The sequence below is a fragment of the Bos mutus genome, chromosome 3, assembly GCF_027580195.1.
Source record: "Bos mutus isolate GX-2022 chromosome 3, NWIPB_WYAK_1.1, whole genome shotgun sequence".
NCBI lineage: Eukaryota > Metazoa > Chordata > Mammalia > Artiodactyla > Bovidae > Bos > Bos mutus.
The window spans coordinates 19,608,067-19,628,283 of record NC_091619.1 but is presented as its reverse complement, the minus strand read 5'-3'; the positions used below and the strand labels follow the sequence as shown (position 1 = coordinate 19,628,283).

Genomic DNA, 20,217 nt, shown 5'->3' with positions numbered 1-20,217 from the left:
TTTTGAATAACTTATTATTTGTTTTTATTCCTAAAAGAATTTCTTTTTATAACTAACCAGTAAGATATTTGGCAGACCCATCAGTTCACCATTAGTAACACAAAACCCTGGATTGGCATTAGAATTTAAGAAACAAGAAAGAAAGAGGAGGGAAAAGAATAGAAAAGGAACAAGTTGAAGCCAATAAGATGTAACCCACATAAGGCATGGAATGAATTGAAATATTTGTTGAACACTACCTATGTGCCAGGTACTGTTATTGATGCTGGAATACTCCATTGAACTAAACTGACAAAAATCCATTTCCATGTGGACTTCACATTCCAATGGAAGGGTATAGGCAATAAATAAATACATTGTACACCAGATGGTGAGAAAAGCACAGGAGAAATAAAACAGGATAGAGTGTGAGAGGATGTGGGCTGGGTGTTTTCTGTTTTATAGGCAAAGACATAATAGAAGTGACAGTGCAGATCATGCAGTGATCTGGGGAAGAGTGTTCTTGTCGGGTAGAATAAGTGCAAAGACCTGAGGTAGAAGTATTTCATGTTTGAAAAACAGAAGAATACTTGTGTCCCCACCTCCTTGGAATTAAGCAGGAAAACTGGTAGGAGAAGAGGGAGTAGAGGAGATTGTAGGGCATTTAGACCATTGTGAGAACTTGAGTGATATGGGAAGTCATTGAAAGGATTTTTGAGTGGAGGAGTTACGTAATATGATACAGCCTTTAAAGGGATTACCATGCTGTTGAAAAGGCTCTATAGAGATACAAAAGCTGAAGCAAGGAGTCAGTTAGGATGTTGTTAAATAATTCAGGTCAGATATTATCAGTTGGATTTGACAACGTAGCTGTCGAATTAGTGAGAAATAGGTTCTGCATACATTGTGAAGGTGGTGGTGGTGGTGGTTTAGTCACTAAGTTGTGTCCGACTCTTGCAACCCCATGGACTGTAGCCTGCCAGGCTCCTCTGAACATGGGGATTCTCCAGGCAAGAATACTGAAGTGTGTTGCCATTTCCTTCTCCAGGGATTTTGAAGGTAAAGTAGGCTTTTCTGACCAAGTGGACATATGGGATATTTAAAAAAGGAAGGAATCAAAGATGATTAAAATTTTTTGGTCTTAATATTTCTGGTTGGAGTTGCATTTATTGAGATGAGTAAGCCTGTGGGAAGAACAGATTTGAGGGGCTCAGAAAAGGCAAATTGACTTTGGACATGTTAAGCTTGAAGTGCCTAATTATTAATTATATAGTCAGTGTGTCAAGTAGCATTTAGATAATATGCATTTAGAGTTCCAGGAGGAGTCTCAGCTGGTCTCTATCTGGAGATAGAAATTTTTGAATCATCCATGTTAGATGGAATTTAAATTCAAAAGACTGGGTTTCCCTGGTGCCTCAATGATAAAGAATCCCTCTACAACACAGGAGACGCAGATTCAGTCCCTGAGTCAGGAAGATCCCTTGGAGAAGGAAATGGTAACCCACTCCAGTATTGTTGCCTGGAGAATTCCATGGACAGAGGAGCCTGGCGGGTTACAGGCCATCAGTTGGCAAGAGTTGGGCAAGACTTAACTGACTAAAACACCACCACCAAATTCAGTAGACTGAATCTGGTGATTTAGGAAGTGAATGTAAATAGAAAAGGAAAAGGCATACCCTGGGGCACTCCAGTGTTTAGAGTTGAGTGAAAAAAGGAAGAACTGGCAACAAAGACTCCTTAATCACACACTTTAATAATTCTGCATTCAAGTATATGCCTGTTCACAGAAATTGTGGTAATTAAGACCAAAATGGATTCAGATCAGATCAGGTAAGATTTTGTCATTTAGAATATTATGAAAAAACTTTTAATTTTTCAGAGTTTTGAATTTCAGGATGTGAACACATCATTAACACAGATATTAAGAGGAGGTGGCAAGAATACACAGTACAAAAAAGATCTTCATGACCCAGATAATCACGATGGTGCGATCACTCATCTAGAGCCAGACATCCTGGAATGTGAAGTCAAGTGGGCCTTAGAAAGCATCACTACGAGCAAAGCTAGTGGAGGTGATGGAATTCCAGTTGAGCTATTTTAAATCCTAAAAGATGATGCTGTGAAAGGCTGCTGTCAATATGCCAGCAAATTTGGAAAACTCAGCAGTGGGCACAGGACTGGAAAAGGTCAGTTTTCATTCCAATCCCAAAGAAAGGCAGTGCCAAAGAATGCTCAAACTACCGCACAATTGCACTCATCTCACACACTAGTAAAGTAATGCTCAATATTCTCCAAGCCAGGCGTCAACAGTATGTGAACCATGAACTTCCAGATGTTCAAGCTGGTTTTAGAAAAGGCAGAGGAGCCAGAGATCAAATTTCCAACATCCACTGGATCATGGAAAAAGCAAGAGAGTTCCAGAAAAACATCTATTTCTGCTTTATTGACTATGCCAAAGCCTTGGACTGTGTGGATCACAATAAACTGTGGAAAATTCTGAAAGAGATGGAAATGCCAGACCACTTGACCTGCCTCTTTAGAAACCTATATGCAGGTCAAGAAGCAACAGTTAGAACTGGACATGGAACAGCAGACTGGTTCCAAATAGGAAAAGGAGTACGTCAAGGCTGTATATTGTCACCCAACTTATTTAACTTATATGCAGAGTACATCATGAGAAACCCTGGGCTAGATGAAGCACAAGCTGGAATCAGATTGCTGGGAGGAATGTCAATAACCTCAGATATGCAGATGACACCACCCTTATGGCAGAAAGTGAAGAAGAACTAAAGAGCCCGTTAATGAAAGTGAAAGAGGAGAGTAAAAAGTTGGCTTAAAGCTCAACATTCAGAAAACTAAGATCATTTGGGCTCCAAAAATCACTGCAGATGGGTACTGCAGCCATGAAATTAAAAGACGCTTACTCCTTGGAAGGAAAGTTATGACCAGTCTAGACAGCATATTAAAAAGCAGAGACATTACTTTGCCAACAAAGGTCCGTCTAGTCAAGGCTATGGTTTTTCCAGTGGTCATGTATGGATGTGAGAGTTAGACTGTGAAGAAAGCTGAGTGCCGAAGAATTGATGCTTTTGAACTGCGGTGTTGGAGAAGACTCTTGAGACTCCCTTGGACTACAAGGAGATCCAACCAGTCCATTCTAAAGGAGATCAGTCTTGAGTGTTCATTGGAAGGAATGATGCTGAAGCTGAAACTCCAATACTTTGGCCACCTGATGCAAAGAGTCGACTCTTTTGAAAAGACCCTGGTGCTGGGAAAGATTGAAGACAGGAGGAGAAGGGGACAACAGAGTATGAGATGCTTGGATGGTATCACCAACTCGATGGAGATGAGTTTGAGTAGACTTCGGGTGTTGGAGATGGACAGGGAGGCCTAACGTGCTGTGGTCCATGGGGTCGCAAAGAGTCGGACATGACTGAGCAACTGAACTGAACACATCATGGAATAAATAGAAAGCACATGACACTGAAGAGAAACGAACACAATTTTTTAGGGACAGTAAAAAAAACAAAAAGCAGAATTGACTAAATCATAGAGGGTGTGTTTTAGGAAGTAGGGATAGACAAGTCTGAATAGTTAGAGCCAGATTATGAAGAGCCTTATGCCATTGTGAAGTGTTAATATATGAAATGGTAGACAGCAAGAATTGTCATATGTAAATGACTTGAAAATTACTCTTTGAGCTGTTTGTGTGAATGAATAGAATAGGAACACACTTCAGTCAGTTGCCAGTATTTGTTGAGTAACTACTTAAAATGCTCCTAGTACTACTAGTAAAATTGCTGGCACCTTCTGTTGAGCCTTGCTATGATAGGCCAGTCATTGGGCTATGCATTTTGTTTACAGTTCTTGTATGGGTTTTAAAAGTTATATCACATGATATTTGCTTTGAAAGCCCTACATTCTCATTGGAAAGAAAAGTCTTAAGGCATATAGTTTAAACTATAAAATATTCTACTTCATGTGCTAAATCGCTTCAGTCGTGTCCAACTCTTTGCAACCCTATGGACTGTAGCCCGCCAGGCCCCTCTGTTGATGGGATTTTCCAGGCAAGAATACTGGAATGGGTTGCCATGCCCTCCTCCTGGGGATCTTCCGAACCCTGGGATCTAGCCTGGGTCTCTTATGTTTCCTGCATTGGCAGGCAGGTTCTTTACCACTAGTGCCACTTGGAGAGCCCATTCTACTTCATAAATGGAACTTTCTAAGGGATGTGAAGTGAAAGTCACTCACTCATGTCTGACTCTTTGTGACCCCATAGACTGTAGCCTGCTAGGCTCCTCTGTCCATGGATAGAACACTGGAGTGGGTAGCCGTTCTCTTCTCCAGGGGTTCTTCCCACCCCAGGGATCAAACCCAGGCCTCCCTCATTGCAGGTTCATTTTTTACCATCTGAGCCACCAGGGAAGCCCCTTCTAAGGGATAGGATGTTCTTTTTTTCCCGAGATGCAAGTCTTGGATCATATATTCAGATACATGTTTGAAAGAAAAACTAGTTTGTCCTCAAGAATAGTGAATTACTTTGGTTTTATATTCAGTAGTCATTAGATAGTATAGTAATATAGTTTCTTGAGAATCTTTTTTTAATGAAAAGGGTTTGCCTTGTGTAGATTATTCAGATTCTCTGGTAAGGTGTACCAACTACTGTAAAACAATAAATCTGTATTCTGGGTTTTTTGTTTTTTGTGTTTTTGCATTCTGATTTTAAAATATTTTATGGATTTGGGAGATTGAATTGTGACAACTGACTGTTTGCTATTGGGAAAACTTTTGAAAATATACTTCTGGTGTTTAGAATTTTTTTTTAATTTATTTATTTTAATTGGAGGTATCCTGCATCAAACCTGGACTGGTGATTCATTTCTTATATGATATTATACATGTTTCAATGCCATTCTCCCAAATCATCCCACCCTCTTATAGCAATTGTTCTAAATAATTTATATAGTTACTTAATGTTTGTCTTTTTCACTATATATAATGGTTATAAATTTAGGAACTGGATTTGTTTTGTTCAATACTGTAATTTCCAGGGTGTTGCCCAGTGCCTGGAACATGATGGATGTTTAGAAATATTTTTTAAGGAATGAATTCATGAGTATATGGATTCAGAGTTGAATCATAAACCAGCATTAGAGATAATTCCAGCCCAAGAGTCTTAACCTGGAAAACCTACCACCTCTTAATAAATAAGATTGGAGTGCTGAAACTAGCCCAAAATATGATTCTTTACCTTGAATGAAATTGATTTTCTTTAAGTAAAATGTGAGAAATATATTCCTTTGAAACTGAGGAATGTTGAAATATATATTATTTTTATCTTAGACTGTGTTTGCTTGACTATCAGTTGCAGAAGCTTGTTGGTTGGATTTTAACAGTGGTTCTTAAACATTGATTTGCACTATACCATTGCAGCTTGTTTATAATATCTGGAGAATAATAGACATATTCTGAAATACAAATTTATTTGTAACTAAGGGAATTTAACCATTTTGAACTGCATTTTGATCCATTTTAACTGTGATTTTGGGTTCTTCCTGACGTTCTTATCTCCTCTCTATACCCATTTCTTGTGTTAATCAATAATTGCCTCTGTTCTGATAAATTTTTGTTATGGTCTATCCTGCAGAGAAAGAGATGCTGGTTGCAAGTTTTGGAGAACCCTGTTTTTTATGGAACTCAATTCTATAAAATTTTCAAAAGATTCCTTGGCAATAACATACACTTGTGATGGACCCTAGAAATACTGCTATGTTAGGATTGGGTTCTGATTCCGAAGGATTTTCAAGAAAGAGTCCCTCTGCCATCAATACGGGCACACTGGTCAGCAAGAGAGAAGTAGAGCTAGAGAACAACACAAAGGAAGAAGAAGACCTTCGCAAGTGGAATCGGGAAAGAAACACTGAAGCAGGGAAAGATAATGGTTTGACTGATGCACAGCAACAGTTTTCAGTGAAAGAAACAAACTTTACAGAAGGAAATTTAAAATTGAAAATTGGCCTTCAGGCTAAGAGAACTAAAAAACCTCCAAAGAACTTGGAGAACTATGTATGTCGACCTGCCATAAAGACAACTATCAAGCACCCAAGGAAAGCACTTAAAAGTGGGAAGATGACAGATGAAAAGAATGAACACTGCCCTTCAAGACGGGTAAGTAGAAGTCCTGACAATACATGATCATTAACACTATTTGGACTAATACTCATTTTTATCAAACCTATGTACATATTTCAGGAATTTTTATTTTAATCTTTATGTTATTTCTAAATAGTCTATTTTGGGAGCCTCAAACAGATTTTGAGGCTTGTAAGAGAAGCGGGTGGTAGTATAACTATGCATGTATTTGAATTTGTAAAATTATGGCAAATATTTTAAGTGGGGTGTATCCAGATTGCTGTTCCTACATGGCCAAGTGGAAGGAATATTGAATTTTTAGTTAGAAAACCTAGAGTTGAATCTTGCCCTCATACTTACTAACAATATGATGATAGACAAATTGTTAATAACAGAGAAGAAACTGACACTCATAGATGTTAAATGATTATACCACCTACCTTTCAGGATGGTTCTATTCTTGCTGACCTCAAGAATTTTCTAAAGATGAATTAAAAAAGTTTTTTATCTGGACCTTTTTATTTGAAACAATGTTAGAGCTTGTTTTGCACAGCTGATTTTTAAAGGGCTTCAAGATGATTGTCTTTAGTAATCTTTCTATAGTATTTTTTAAAATAGTGCTAATAATAGGTTTTGTAGTAAAAAGATTGCACCCACAATATGTACTTATTTTTAATGTTTAAGTAGTTCATATCCTACTTAAATTGTTTGTAGCAGAATATAGTTTTTGGTTCCTGAGGAAAGCTATCTGTATACTCACAAAATTGTGGTAATGAGTAGGTGCTTATTCTTCCAACAGTTACTTTAACATAGAATGTTGACTATGTTACTACCTCTAAATTAGTTCTTCATAAATAATGGGAAGAGCTTGAATTATAGAGTCAGAAGCTAATTCAAGTCCTGGCTTAATAACTGCACACAGGTTATTTGGTTTATCTTACTGAGCTGTGTTTTTCTCATTTATAACATGGAACTGTTTATGCCTATATTAAATGGATAGGCATTGGAAACAACCCAAGTGCCCATCAACAAACAGTTGGCTTAAGAAGATGTGGTGTGTGTATATGTGCATATATGTATATTTATGGAATATTAGCCATAAAAGAATGAAATATTGCCATTTGCAGCAACATGGATAGACCTAGAGAATATTATAGTTAGTAAAGTAAGTCAGAGAAAGACAAATATTGTAGGATATTACTTACATGTGGAATCTAAAAATAATATAAATGAATCTTTATAGAAAACAGAAACAGACTTACAGACAGAAAACAAATTTATGGTTATCAAAGGGGAGAAAGGGATGGAAAGACAAATTAGTATAATCAACAATTGTACATGAAGTAGATATGCAGTGTGGATTTACTGTATAGAGCAGGAAATTATGTTCAGTATGTTATGATAACCTATAATGGAATATAATCTGAAAAAAATGCTGAATCCCTTTGCTGTACACCTCAAATGAACACAATATTGTAAGTCAGCTTTACTTCAATTTTAAAAAATAATTAAATTTGTGTATAGTATTTAGTATGAGATAAATTCTTGTAAGTGTTCTATTCTCCCTTTTTACAGCCTAAGATATGGATTTATAACCTGGGATCTCTAGAAAGGTTTGGTTTCTTATGATTGCTCTCGGACTATGATAATCTGTGAAGAATTTTGTGTTCATTTTGATGCATTTTTACATAGCTCTTAGCAGCTTTACTAAGGGTTTCATCACTCCAAAAAGACTGAGCATCAGTGGCTCAGGAGAGAAAGCTAGACTGTTAAAAGGCATGTTGGTAGTCTGAGAAAGCTTGTGGAGCAGAAGTGGGGGGAGAGGGAGTTGTTTTATTTATTTTAAAGCAAGGCTTTACCAAAACAACCAAACCATTTCCCCCCGGATTCTTCAAAAATAGTTGGGTTTTTGTTAGTGGTGATTTTAAAGCAAGATTAGGCCTTAAATTTCTAGTAAAAACATAGAAACATAGATCATATATTTTATTTCTTAATAGAAGTTTTCTTTTGGCAGTGTTCAGAGGGCAAAAATAATTGCCCTGTGAAAAAATATTTTGCTAGAATGATTGCTGTTTATGTAAAAAAATTTTTTTTTTTTGGCTGTGCTGGCTTTTCATTGCTGCGCACGGGCTTCTCATTGTGGTGGCTTCTCGTGTTGCAGAGCTAGGGCTCTAGGGCGCATGGGCTTCAACAGTTGTGGCACCTAGGCCCAGCAGTTACGGCTCCTGGGCTTCTAGAGCACAGGCTCAGTAGTTGTGGCACATCGCCTTAGTTGCCCCATGACATCTAGGATCCTCCGGGATTAGGGATCGAACTCTTTATGGCCTGCGTTGACAGGTGGATTCTTTACCATTGATCACCAGAGAAGCCCAGTTTATATAACGGCAAAATATAATGGTTCAGTTCCTTAAGTGAAATTTTCCCTTTCTCAAATTATGTGACATATTGTTAAATTTACAGTAGTTGACTCATGGACCCTATTATTTAGAGCAATCCAAATATGTCATTTTTTTTTTTAATCCAAAATTTAGGAATTGTCACATTAATAACTAAAGTTTAAAGTTTAGTTCATTCCTTTGAGAAGTAGTAGATACTTTTTGTATCTTTTAGTTAAAGTTGTAGAAGTTATAGATTTTAAGGGTCCTATTTTTTAAAATGTATTTTCCCCCAGTTTTATTGTGATAAGATTTGACATACAGCACAGTGTACAGTTTAATATGTATTTGGTTTATTTTTAATTAGTTTTGAGATTTATCTTTCTATATTACATTTTGGCAAAATTAAAAAATTTTATAATGTTCAGTGTTGGCAAGAATATAGGGGAAACAAGCACTCTCATGCACTGTTGGTGGAGAGTATATTGATACTGTACTTTTTGAGAGCAGTTTGCTTGTATCTGTGACAATTTAAAATGGACAATTCCTTGATTCCACAGTGTCACTTCTAAGAAACTATCTTATAGAATACTTGCTAGTGTATAGCAAGATACATGTATAAAATATTTATTAGAAGTATAGATTCCTGATACCTTCTTATTGGTTCTGACTCAATATGTCTGGGTATTTTAAAAAATGTCTTTATTGAGGTATAATTCATGTATCATACCATCCACCCATTTAAACTGTACAGTTTGTGGTTTTGTTATTGATATATAACATTATTAATTTTTAAAAGTTGTAAAATATGTTAATATAGAATTTGCCATTTTGATCATTTTTAAGTGTAAATTCAGTGTCACTAATTCCATTCACAGTGTTGTTCAACCATCCTCACTATCTCTTTCCAAAACCATCTCATCATACCGAATAGAAACTCTGTAACCATTAAATAATAAATCTGTCTTGTTACAGAGCCCCCTCCCCCAATCTCTGGTGATTCATAATCTACTTCTGCCTCTATGAAATTGTCTGGAATCATGCAGTATTGGTCCTTTTGTCTCTGGCTTCTTTCACTAGCATGTCTTCAAGTTCATCCATTTGTAGCATGTACCAAAACCTCTTCGTTTTTGTGGTTGAATAATATTTCATGTACATTTAGGCCACATTTTGTTTAAAATTCATCATCTGTGGGTACTTGGTTTGCTTCAACATTCTGGCTATGGGAAAACATGCTACAGTGAACACTGGTGTACAAACATCTGTTTGAATTCCTGTGTTCCATTTCTTTCGTACTATACTTAGGAGTAGAATTGTTGGATCCTGTGATGTCTTTGAGGAACTGCCAAACTGTTTTCCATAGCAACTGTACCATTTCATAGTCCCACCAGCAGTGCATGGGGGTTTCAGTTACTCCAAATTCTCTTCAGTACTTGTTATTTTCTGTGTGTGTGAGTGTTCGTGTGTATGTATGTGTATTTTAAATAATAGCCACTCTAAAGAGTATGAAGTTGTATCTCACTGTGGTTTTCCTTCCTTTTCCCTGATGACTAGTAACATTGAGCATCTTTTCCTGAGCTTGTTTGATTTGCATATCTTCTCTGGAGAAATGTCTGTTTAAATCTTCTGACTATCTTTGAATTGTGGATTTTTTTTTTGTTGCTGAGTTTTCAGGGTTCTAGGTATATTCTGTATATGACTTGCTAATATTTTTTCCCTGTGCTGTGAGCTGTCTTTTTCACTGTCTTGATAGTGTCCTCTGATGCACAACCGTTCTCAATTTTGATGAACTCTAATTCGTCTATTTTTTCTTCTATTGCCTGTGCATTGATGTCATAGCCAAGATATCTCTTCCAAATCTAGCATCATAAGGATTTTCCCCTTATGAAAAAAAAAAAGGTTTTACAGTCCTCTCTCTTATGTTTCAGTCTTTGAGAGATTTTCAGGTACCCCTCTCACCCTGAACTTGCTCTCAACTGATTACTATAGCAAGGAATACTTTGGACATGGAAAACTGTTACAAATTTAATGCCTAAGAGTATGGATACTGGACTAGCAGCTTTGATCAGTATTACACTCCTATGGTTCAGACTTTAAAAGACAAAAAAGGAAACAAACATTGTTACCATCAATATACTTCTCTCCCTTCTTTTTAAGCAATCATGTGATAACCCCCATATGACAACTAAGCAGAACATTTCTTAATCAAAATGAAGAAAACTGTTCTGTATAATGAAGTTGTCTTACTTGGAAAACTAAAAAAAAAACCAAGTTGTTTGGAACCAAAATTGGTGCAAAGAAATTTCTAGGCGTTTCTAACTCCAACATCAGTGCCTTTGATAGCTCCCACAAATATATATATATATTTATATATATATGTATATGTATGTATACAAGCAAATACATGTAATCCCACCCTCCCCATTTAAAAATATAAATGGTACTATACTGTATACACTTTTCTTCATCATTCATTTTTCCACTTACATAGCATATTAGTATATTCTAGAGGATTTTCCTGTACAAAAACTAAGCCTCTTTAGCCCTTAGAAATATGGTTAATAAGTGTTTTTTTTTTCCAGTTTGTCATTTGTCTTTAGATCTTGTTTATTGTTTATTTTGCCATGCAGAAATCTTTAGTTTTTTAAAGAATTTAATTAATAAATCTTTCCTTTTATGGCTTTGAGCATTTGACATGTCACACTAAAGGCCTTCACTTCAAGTTTATTAAAGTTCTTATATATTTTAATGTTTCACTTTTTATTATTATTAGTTTTGGCCATGCCACAGAGCTTGCAGGACCTTAGTTTCCCAACCAGGGATCAGACCAGGATCCATAGCAGTGAATGCTTAGGTTGTAACCACTGAACCATTGGGGAATTCCCTAATGTTTCATTTTAAATATATAAATATTTGATCCATTTGAAGTTTACTATGATATATAAGTTGTGGATCGAACTTTATCTTTTTCCAAATAACTGCAGGTTGTCCTAATACTTTAAGAATTCTTCTTTTAGTCCTCAGAATTGAGACACCGCCTTTATCGTACACTGAATTTCTGTGTGTACTTGGGTCTGGTCTGATTTCCCACTTTGTGTCATTGTTCTCTATTTGCCATCATGGTAGTTTTAATTACTATGTTTTATATCTGGTAGGGCTAATCCTTCCTCATTATTCATGTTTTAGAGTGTTCCTTGCATTATTGCTTATTAGTTTATAAACTTTATGTGATTTTAATAAAAACAGTTTTTTTCTAGAACTTGTTCAGTTGATTACAAAGTTCATATTTCGTTCATTTTTTTTTTTTTTTTTTTAAATCTGTGGTTAAACTTGGAACCTATTTGGTAGATGAGTAGCTCAGCTGGTAAAGTAATCAGCCTGCAATGCAGGAGACCCTGGTTCAATTCCTGGGATGGGAAGATCCCCTGGAGAAGGGAAAACTGCCCACTTCAGTATTCCGGCCTGGAGAATTCCATGGACTATATTGTCCATGGAGTCGCAAAGAGTCGGACACAACTAGCAACTTCCACTTCACTTCACTTCTTTGAGAAACTCTGAATTTGCTTTGCCAAGATTTAGGGTGTTCAAATGGGTTCCTGAGACCCTCCCCCCAGCAAAAGGCTGCCTGTGTGCAGCTCATTCTGCTGTGGGTGGAGAGCTGGAGGGTGTACGCTAGACCTTGGACTGGCAAATAGACGCCTGGTGGGGGTGGGCAGTGTGCTAGAATTTCCTCCCCAACAACAATTGAATTTTTAAAATATCTGAAAACCGAGGGGACTTCCCTAGTGGCTCAGACAGTAAAGAATCCGCCTGCAATGCAGGAAACGTGGGTTCGATCCCTGAGTCGGGAAGATCCCTTGGAGAAGGAAATGGCAACCCACTCCAGTACTCTTGCCTGGAGAATCCCTTGGACAGAGGAGCCTGGTGGACTACAGTCCATGGGGTCGCAGAGTTGCTGAGCGACACACACACGCACACTCACACACACACTCTAACATCTTTTTCTTTTTTTGGACCTTTGGAGATTTTTCTTACTTCCTAAGAGGCCACAGTGCAACAACCATGGTATTTTATTGCTGGATTGAATTATTTTGTTGTGGTAAATGGATATTTATGGTGTTTAGCCTGCCATATGGCTAGAGTGGAAATCACCTGATTGTTTTATAAGAAATATATTGACTATTAAATGTATAATAGATCTTCCTGTCTCATTTTTGTTTGTTTATAGTGGAAAGAAATGTTTTCTTTTGAATTTCATATAAAAGTTTGGGTTTGGCTGTCTTGTTACTTTATGTAGTGTCTGTGTCATTTCATAAGTTGTCAGAATGGTATAGTCATTCTTCTGTTGCAGTATTTTAGAAAGTGAAAGTAGAGGTGGAAGTCATAATATTTACTTGTATTTATCACACACTAACTTAAAAGGAAACGAGGCAATGGTATATTCCTTTTTAGTATTTAAACAAAATTCCAGCTTTGGAATTGTGCAGCATAGCTAGTTATATGGGATCTTAGTTTACATATAAACTTTTGTAATGAAAATTGAAACATGCTCTTTTGTAACAAATGAAAAATAACTAAAATACTTATTTCCTGTAGCAAGTGATTAAAACTGAAACTTGTGTGAGAGAAAAGGGATCGGGGGATATATCATACCACTGTATACTGATTTTATGTGTGTGTGCACACGTGCACTCAGTCATGTCTGATTCTTTGTGACCTGATGGACTGTAGCCCACCATGCTCCTTTGTCCATGGGATTTTCCTGTTACCAGTACTGGAGTGGGTTGCCATTTCCTCTTCCAGGGGATCTTCCAAGCCAGGGATTGAACCCAAGTCTCCTGCATTGCAGGTGAATTCTTTACTGCTGAGCCACTGGGGAAGCCCCCATTATAAATTAGGTCAAATAAGATTGAGATTTGGTGTTAAGTTTTTGTTATTGAATAGTTTATTGGATGTCATTTTACCATAGTTGAGTGGATTGAATGAGCAAAGTGAATTACAAACAACATGTACAGCTGTAATTGTAATTTCCCTGCCAAAAGATACTTTTTTGCTTGGAAAAGAAACAACTATGCTGACTTAATAGATTATTTAAGAAACAGTAAATTGTAGATGTAATTTTGAATTTCACTGATGTAATTTTTATGGAGACATTAAAACCCTCATTGAATCCAGGTATTCTAATTAGGGCCTGTTGGCCTAAGATTTTTATTAAATTATATAATTGATTGATGTAGTTTCTTTAGTAAGAAAATATGCAGATAATAATGACAGTTAGCTCTGTTCTTGCTCTGTTCTTGGTTAATTTGCCTAGTAGTCTTTAAATTGTTTCACACAGATTCCATTTGTTTGTTGATGTATTTGGCTGTGCCAGGTCTTAGTTGCGGCACACAGGATCAGTAGTTGGGGCAGGCGGGGTCTTTAGTTGCAGCATATGAACTCTTAATGGTGCATATAGGACCTAGTTGCCTGACCAGGGTCCCCCGCGTGGGGAACAGGGAGTCCTAGCCACTGGACCTCCAGAGAAATTCAGTAGTTTCTTTAAATTATGCCATATTATTAGATTAGCTTGGTTTTGGATAAAATTTATATATTTTTAATTGAGATACAATTCTAACACCATAAAATTTCCTCTTTTAAAGTGTGTAGTTCAGTGGTTTTTAGTATATCCCCTTATAAGCTACATACAAAGGTTTGCAACCATCACCACTAACTTCAGAATATTTTCATTACCTTGAATATATGTTTTAATTTGGCTATTACATTTTAGAAAACTGATCACAGGGCTAGTGTTTTTACTTTCTACTTCACAAAAGAGGGTCAAATTTTGTATCCTTTAATTTTGAGCATAATCTCTAATGTAGGCTTGTAGCAATGTTTTATTTATTCCTCCATAAAATATTTGATTGCCTTCCCTGTGCAGTAAATGAGTAATTATGATATAGTATGATAACTTACAACAAAGCTAGCGGAGGTGATGAAATTCCAGCTGAGCTATTGAAATCCTAAAAGATGATGCTGTTAAAGTGCTGCAGTCAATATGTCAGCAAATTTGGAAAACTCAGCAGTGGCCACAGGACTGGAAAAGATCAGTTTTCATTCCAATCCCAAAGAAGAGCAACACCAAAGAATGTTCAGACTACTGTACAGTTGCATTCATATCACATGCTAGTAAGGTTACGCTCAAAATCCCTGAAGCTAGGCTTCAGCAGTATGTGATTAAAGAACTTCCAGATGAACAAGCTGGGTTTAAAAAAGGCATAGGAACCAGAGATCAAATTGCCAACATTCACTGGATCCTGGAGAAAGCAAAGGAACTCCAGAAACACATCTACTTCTGTTTTATTGACTACACTAAAGCCTTTGACTGTGTGGATCACAACAAACTGTGGAAAATTCTTAAAGAGATAAGAGTATCAGACCATCTTACCTGTCTCCTGAGAAACCTGTATGTGGGTCAAGAAACAAAGTTAGAATCTTACATAGAACAGCTGATTGGTTCAAAATTGGGAAAGGAGTATGACAAGGCTGTGTATTGCACTCTGCTTACTTTTGTACAGAGTACATCATGCAAAATGCGGGGCTGGGTGAATCATAAGCTGGAATCACAATTGTTGGGAGAAATATCAACAACCTCAAATATGCAGATGATACCACTCTAATGGCGGAAACTTAAAGGAAAAAAGAGCCTTTTGATGAAGGTGAAAGAGGAGAGTGAAAAAACTGGCTTAAAACTCAGCATTTAAAAAAACTAAGATCATGGAATCCGGTCCCATCACTTCATGGCAAAAAGATGGGCAAAAAGTGGAAACCATGACAGACTTTATTTTCTTGGGTTCCAAAATCACTGTTGACAGTGACTACGGTCATGAAATTAAAATACGCTTGCTCCTTGGAAGGAAAGTGATGACAAACTTGAACAGTATATTAAAAACAAAGACATCACTTTGCCATCAAAGGTCCATATACTGTAGTTTTTCCAGTAGTCATGTATGGATGTGAAAGTTGGACCACAAAGAAGGCTGAGTGCCAGAGAATTGATACTTTTGATCTGTGGTGTTGGAGTAAACTCTTGAAAGTCCATTGGACTGCAAGGAGATCAAACCAGTCAATTCTACAGAAAATCAGTCCTGAATATTCATTGGAAAGACTGATGCTGAAGCTTCAATGCTTTGGCCACCTGATGCGAAAAGCCAACTCACTGGAAAAGACCCTGATGTTGGGAAAGACTGAGGGCAAGAGAAAGGGGCAGTTGAAGGTAAGATGGTTAGATAGTATCACTGACTTAACGGACATGAAGTTGAGCAAACTCCTGTAGAGAGTGAAGCATGAGGAAGCCTAGCATACGGCAGTCCATGGAGTCGCAAAGTGTCAGGCATAACTTAGTGACTTATCAACAACAACAAATGATAACTTCCATAATAGGAATACATATGAAGTGTTCATAGGACTGTTTGGAGAAGGTAGTGAGCAGGAAAGTATGCATGGAAAGCTTTACAGTGGAACTTGTATTTAAAATTAGATGTTGACATTTTTGTTAGCATTTGCTAGACAAATTCTAATTTGAGGACAAAGTAAATAGTAAAGGGCAAAGGTGAATTTAGCATGTTTCCTAGAGTGTTTGTGAATTGTGCTGTCAAACAGTTTGACAGCCCTTTAGTGTAGGTGGGCACTAAGAAAATAATAAAGAATGGAGGACAAGTGGGGAACTTACAACTTTTTATTGCACTCAAAAGTTAAAATTGCTTTTTTGAAAAGTTTTTCTATTTGAGAAATTTAGGATTACTTTAGTAAGTAAGAACCCTATCATTTGTAACTGTAATATTAAATCTTACCAAAGACATAGTACCTGAATTTTATTTTCTAAATCTGTTAATACCTGACTACTTTGGTCTTCATGCATACTTAGTCGCTTTAGTCGTGTCCAACTTTTTGTGACCCTATGGACTGTAGCCCACCAGGTTCCTTTGTCTATGGAATTCTCCAGGCAAGAATACCGGTTGGGGGGCGGGGGTTGCCATGCCCTCCTCCAGGGCATCTTCCCAACCCATTGGCAGGCGGGTTCTTTACCATTAGCACCGCTTGGTTTTCATGCAGGAGTGAAAGTCAAGTAGGAGTAATACTGGGGCAGGTTTGTAGAATTTCTTGAGAACACAGAACTGCAACAGCAGATGGCATTAGAGATCAGGTTTAAGGATGAGTTGCAAGGATTTAACTGTTAAGGGGGGAAGGGAAATGAGGTGAACTGGGGATTCAGAGTATAGCTGGCAAAGTTCAATATGACCCTTGGGCATTGCTGGTCTGTTTAAAGGTTTATCTGTAGTTTTTCAAAACCTACTATTTAAAAAATGTAGCAATTAAGAATTCTCTCCCAAGAAGAAAAGGAAATTTTTGTTGTATATCTAATAACTCCTTCTCCCCCAACTAAAAAAAAGGTAGAAAAATATGAAGGTGGCATACAGGATCTATTTAATAGCCTTAGCTTCTTTATTTTAACTAAGTATCACTTTGCACCAACAAGTACCTAATATTAGATGTTAGGAGTGGTATATCTGACTGGGTAAAGATTTACCTGGGAAAAGGGGCAGTAGTTTGCATATTAACTGTGGCTTCCTTGGATATAAATATGAGTCTTTCTTCAAACTGGATTTATGGTGTTCCTAAGGCTTTGGTTTCTCCAAAATCTATTTTCTAAAGAGGGAATACATATTAGCAAAAGAAGATAATGTCTCAAAGATGTCAGAAATAAGTAGTGTTTAAGTGAAATAGTAATGAGAGCCCACTCTTTAAACAGAATAGGTTCTGAGCTATTCAATTTGATCTTTTTTCCCTCTTTATTTTTTAACAGTCAAGTTCTGGTCTGCTATGTGTATTTTACCTTCATTTTTGGAAAACATTTCAAAGTTGATGTGCAAGTCAAGAACTTGTAATAAAGTTCTGCTCCTCTATTAGGAAGTTGGAGTTTAGGAGGTGTGCAAAAGCATTTTGACAAAAATTCACAGATGGTAAATATATACATTAGAATATTTTAACTGTTTTTAGCCAAGCTACATAGAATTACTAACATCTGAGTAGGTATGTGAAAGTAAAAAGACAATCCCAGAATTCAGTAGTAACTTTCACAGTAAAAACGGTGGAAGAAGACAGACCTGAACCCCACCTTTTCATTTTTTGGCTTCCTTGCTAAGTATGATTATCCTGTAGTTCCTTGTCTAGTCCTTGGTTGCATGCATAGGGAGCTACAGAAGACTGCTGAAGAAATCACAGATTCTGAAAATTAAAAGCCAAAGGCAGGGGAACTTGGTAACTTTTCTTTTTAAACTGTTTGTTAATTATGAGTGTTAGGAATTCTCAAAGAAGTGGAAAATCTCCTAGGCATTCTTGGTGACATGTTTTTCTTCTCTTTCAGCCTTGAAGTAAATTGTCTAAGATAAAGATGAGAAATTAGAAAAGTAAGTTTAAGATTACTAAGTTCCTAAATAAAAAGAAAAAAAGTTGCAGTATACAATAGAGAGAAGAAGTAGGATGATGGAGTGGAAAGACTCAGCTCAAATGTCACCCAACTCTTTGAAATGTTACCTGAACCTTCCCAGGCAGAGTTAGTTACTCTAACTTCTGTGCTTCCATTGCATATATTTCTCTGTTTTTAACATAAATCACATTATAGTATAATTATTAATTTGTCTTTTACTAGTGAATGCTCCTTAATTGTCAAGGTGACCTTTTTAGTTTTTGCATTTCATGATCAACACAGAACATGCTTTAAAAATAGTTCAATAAAATTATAGACTGTGGGTTTATCTATAAGCATAAATACTGCCACCACCACCAAAAATACTGCCCTTAAAATACAGCTTGGGGATAAGAGAATTTGTTTGCCTATCCCTAAGATAGTGCTTATTCATGTAACTTTCATAAGTGAACTACTCAAATATTTTCTCTTCTTTCATTTACTTAAAGTATGTACATATTAAAACTTATTAGGTTCTATTGTGATTAGTATAGTCAATAGGTCATTAATTTTAAGAAGTTAGTATTATTGGTAGTAATGCTTGCAACTGTGGCTGTTTCATGAATTTCCTGGTAAGGCACAACTTTGGTAACTACTCTTCTAAGAGGTCAAACAAAAACTTTACTTTGTTTTGTCACAACACAGAGAGGTGAGCTAAGTTATCTATGTTATCTCCAGTTAAAAACAACCCCCCACATTAGGCTCTTAGTTTAAGAAAATATTTTTAGTAGTCAAGTACCTTTTGAATGCATCTGACATATCTTAGTGACTCACCCACTAAAAGGTGGTACCAGATTGTTATCAACCAAGGGCTCTTGTGCCCAGGCAGCAAGTCAGACTCTGGCAGGGGTGTTAGCATCAGAGTAAGAATTTGTTTGCAGGGCTCCAAGCAAGGAGAATGAGCAGCTCATGAACTTTGTTCTGATTGTTTGGTGCTAAGGTAACAATGATGTTTCGGGAATGCCAACCATCTGGTTATAATCGGCCTGGGGTCTGTGTACTTGTGCCCAGCATATAGTCACCATCTTCCACCTGGGTAGGAGTCTTAGTTTCTACAGAACGCTCAAGGATATACACCAGATTGTTATTCATGTCCCTTCAGGAGAAACCTCGAGATCCCTGTGACACTACAGCCCTAATGGTTAACTGCTTGAGCCTACTGTTTTGAATTTCCTTGAAGGCCTAGAAGCTTTTTTTTTTTCCCCCAAGTAACAGGAATACAGAGGTGCTTTTGTACCCAAGAACGCTCCGCAGGGTCTTGGTTGGTTTCAGTATCCTCTTTTCTTTGATACTTCTCAGTCCTGAGGGGAACAGGGGCAGGACAAGAAAGGAAATAAAGCTTTGGATAGAGAGGTTAGTCATAAACCCTATATGAAGTTGATTTTAGGGAGAGTTTGTCTCCAGACGAACCCCAGATGAAGCTTTTATTCTTACTGGTATCTGGTTTATGTTTACCCAGTGTTTTTTTTTTTAAATACAATTTTTTTGTGTGTTTAAGCTCCTTAGTTCTTATTAGTGAATTCAAGATTTGGTAAATAAGAGATCGTCACATTCTTCTTACTTGTAACTTGTGAGCTGAGTGCCATCTGTGAGTGTAGTCTTATATCAACTTATGGGGAGGTTCAGAACACAAGTCCTCATTATCCCACTGTTACTTTTCCACTGCCATGTTCTGGTTGTAAAGGTTATTCAAGCAGGAATACCTGATGGTATATAGCTATCTCCAGGTTCTGCTTTGAATGGAATTCTGTTTTACCTTCATACTGATTGTTTGCTTTGAAAGCTGCTTGAGCTAGAATTACTTTGTAGTAGAGAAGAGAATGGTTGGCATAGATCCCAGCTTCTCCAGGGCAGAGGCTATTATGCAAATTTTCCCAGATCTTCACATTTCAATAAAGCCTTCTTTTCTCCCTTTAACACACACAAAACAGACTGTTAAGGGGGCAGCCAAGATCTGCCCTAAGCCTTGAAGACAAAATAAGGTCAGTGCCACTCTTTTCCCAAAATACCACCAATTGTAGAAGCTCCCATCAAAGCTCCCATAAATGGAGGGGAAAAGCAGATCTCTTCTATTGCACAGTGCAGCTCTGCTATAAATGTACCAAGAAGATTAAAACTACCATAATTAGTTTCCTCAGGCTCAGCTTCAGTTCTTGCTTTCATTTTGTAGTTGAAACTTCTCTAAATCAGCATTGCTTTTGGCTGGTTGAGCAGTTTACT

The 20,217-nt window shown here is 37.0% G+C and overlaps 1 protein-coding gene across 7 annotated transcripts in view; it reads left to right on the top strand.

Annotated features, from left to right (window-relative positions):
- ASH1L (ASH1 like histone lysine methyltransferase) overlaps positions 1-20,217 on the top strand; it is a 207,362-nt gene that overhangs the window by 25,487 nt on the left and 161,658 nt on the right. For 6 of the 7 annotated variants that reach the window (XM_070367311.1, XM_070367314.1, XM_070367315.1 and 3 more), the window contains one exon: positions 5,627-6,147. In XM_070367311.1, coding sequence (XP_070223412.1) covers positions 5,728-6,147 — 420 coding nt within the window. In that variant the 5' untranslated portion in view covers positions 5,627-5,727. Of the gene's footprint in view, positions 1-5,626; positions 6,148-17,895; positions 17,939-20,217 lie in introns of those variants that run through there. The other variant, XM_070367316.1, reaches the window with a different exon arrangement.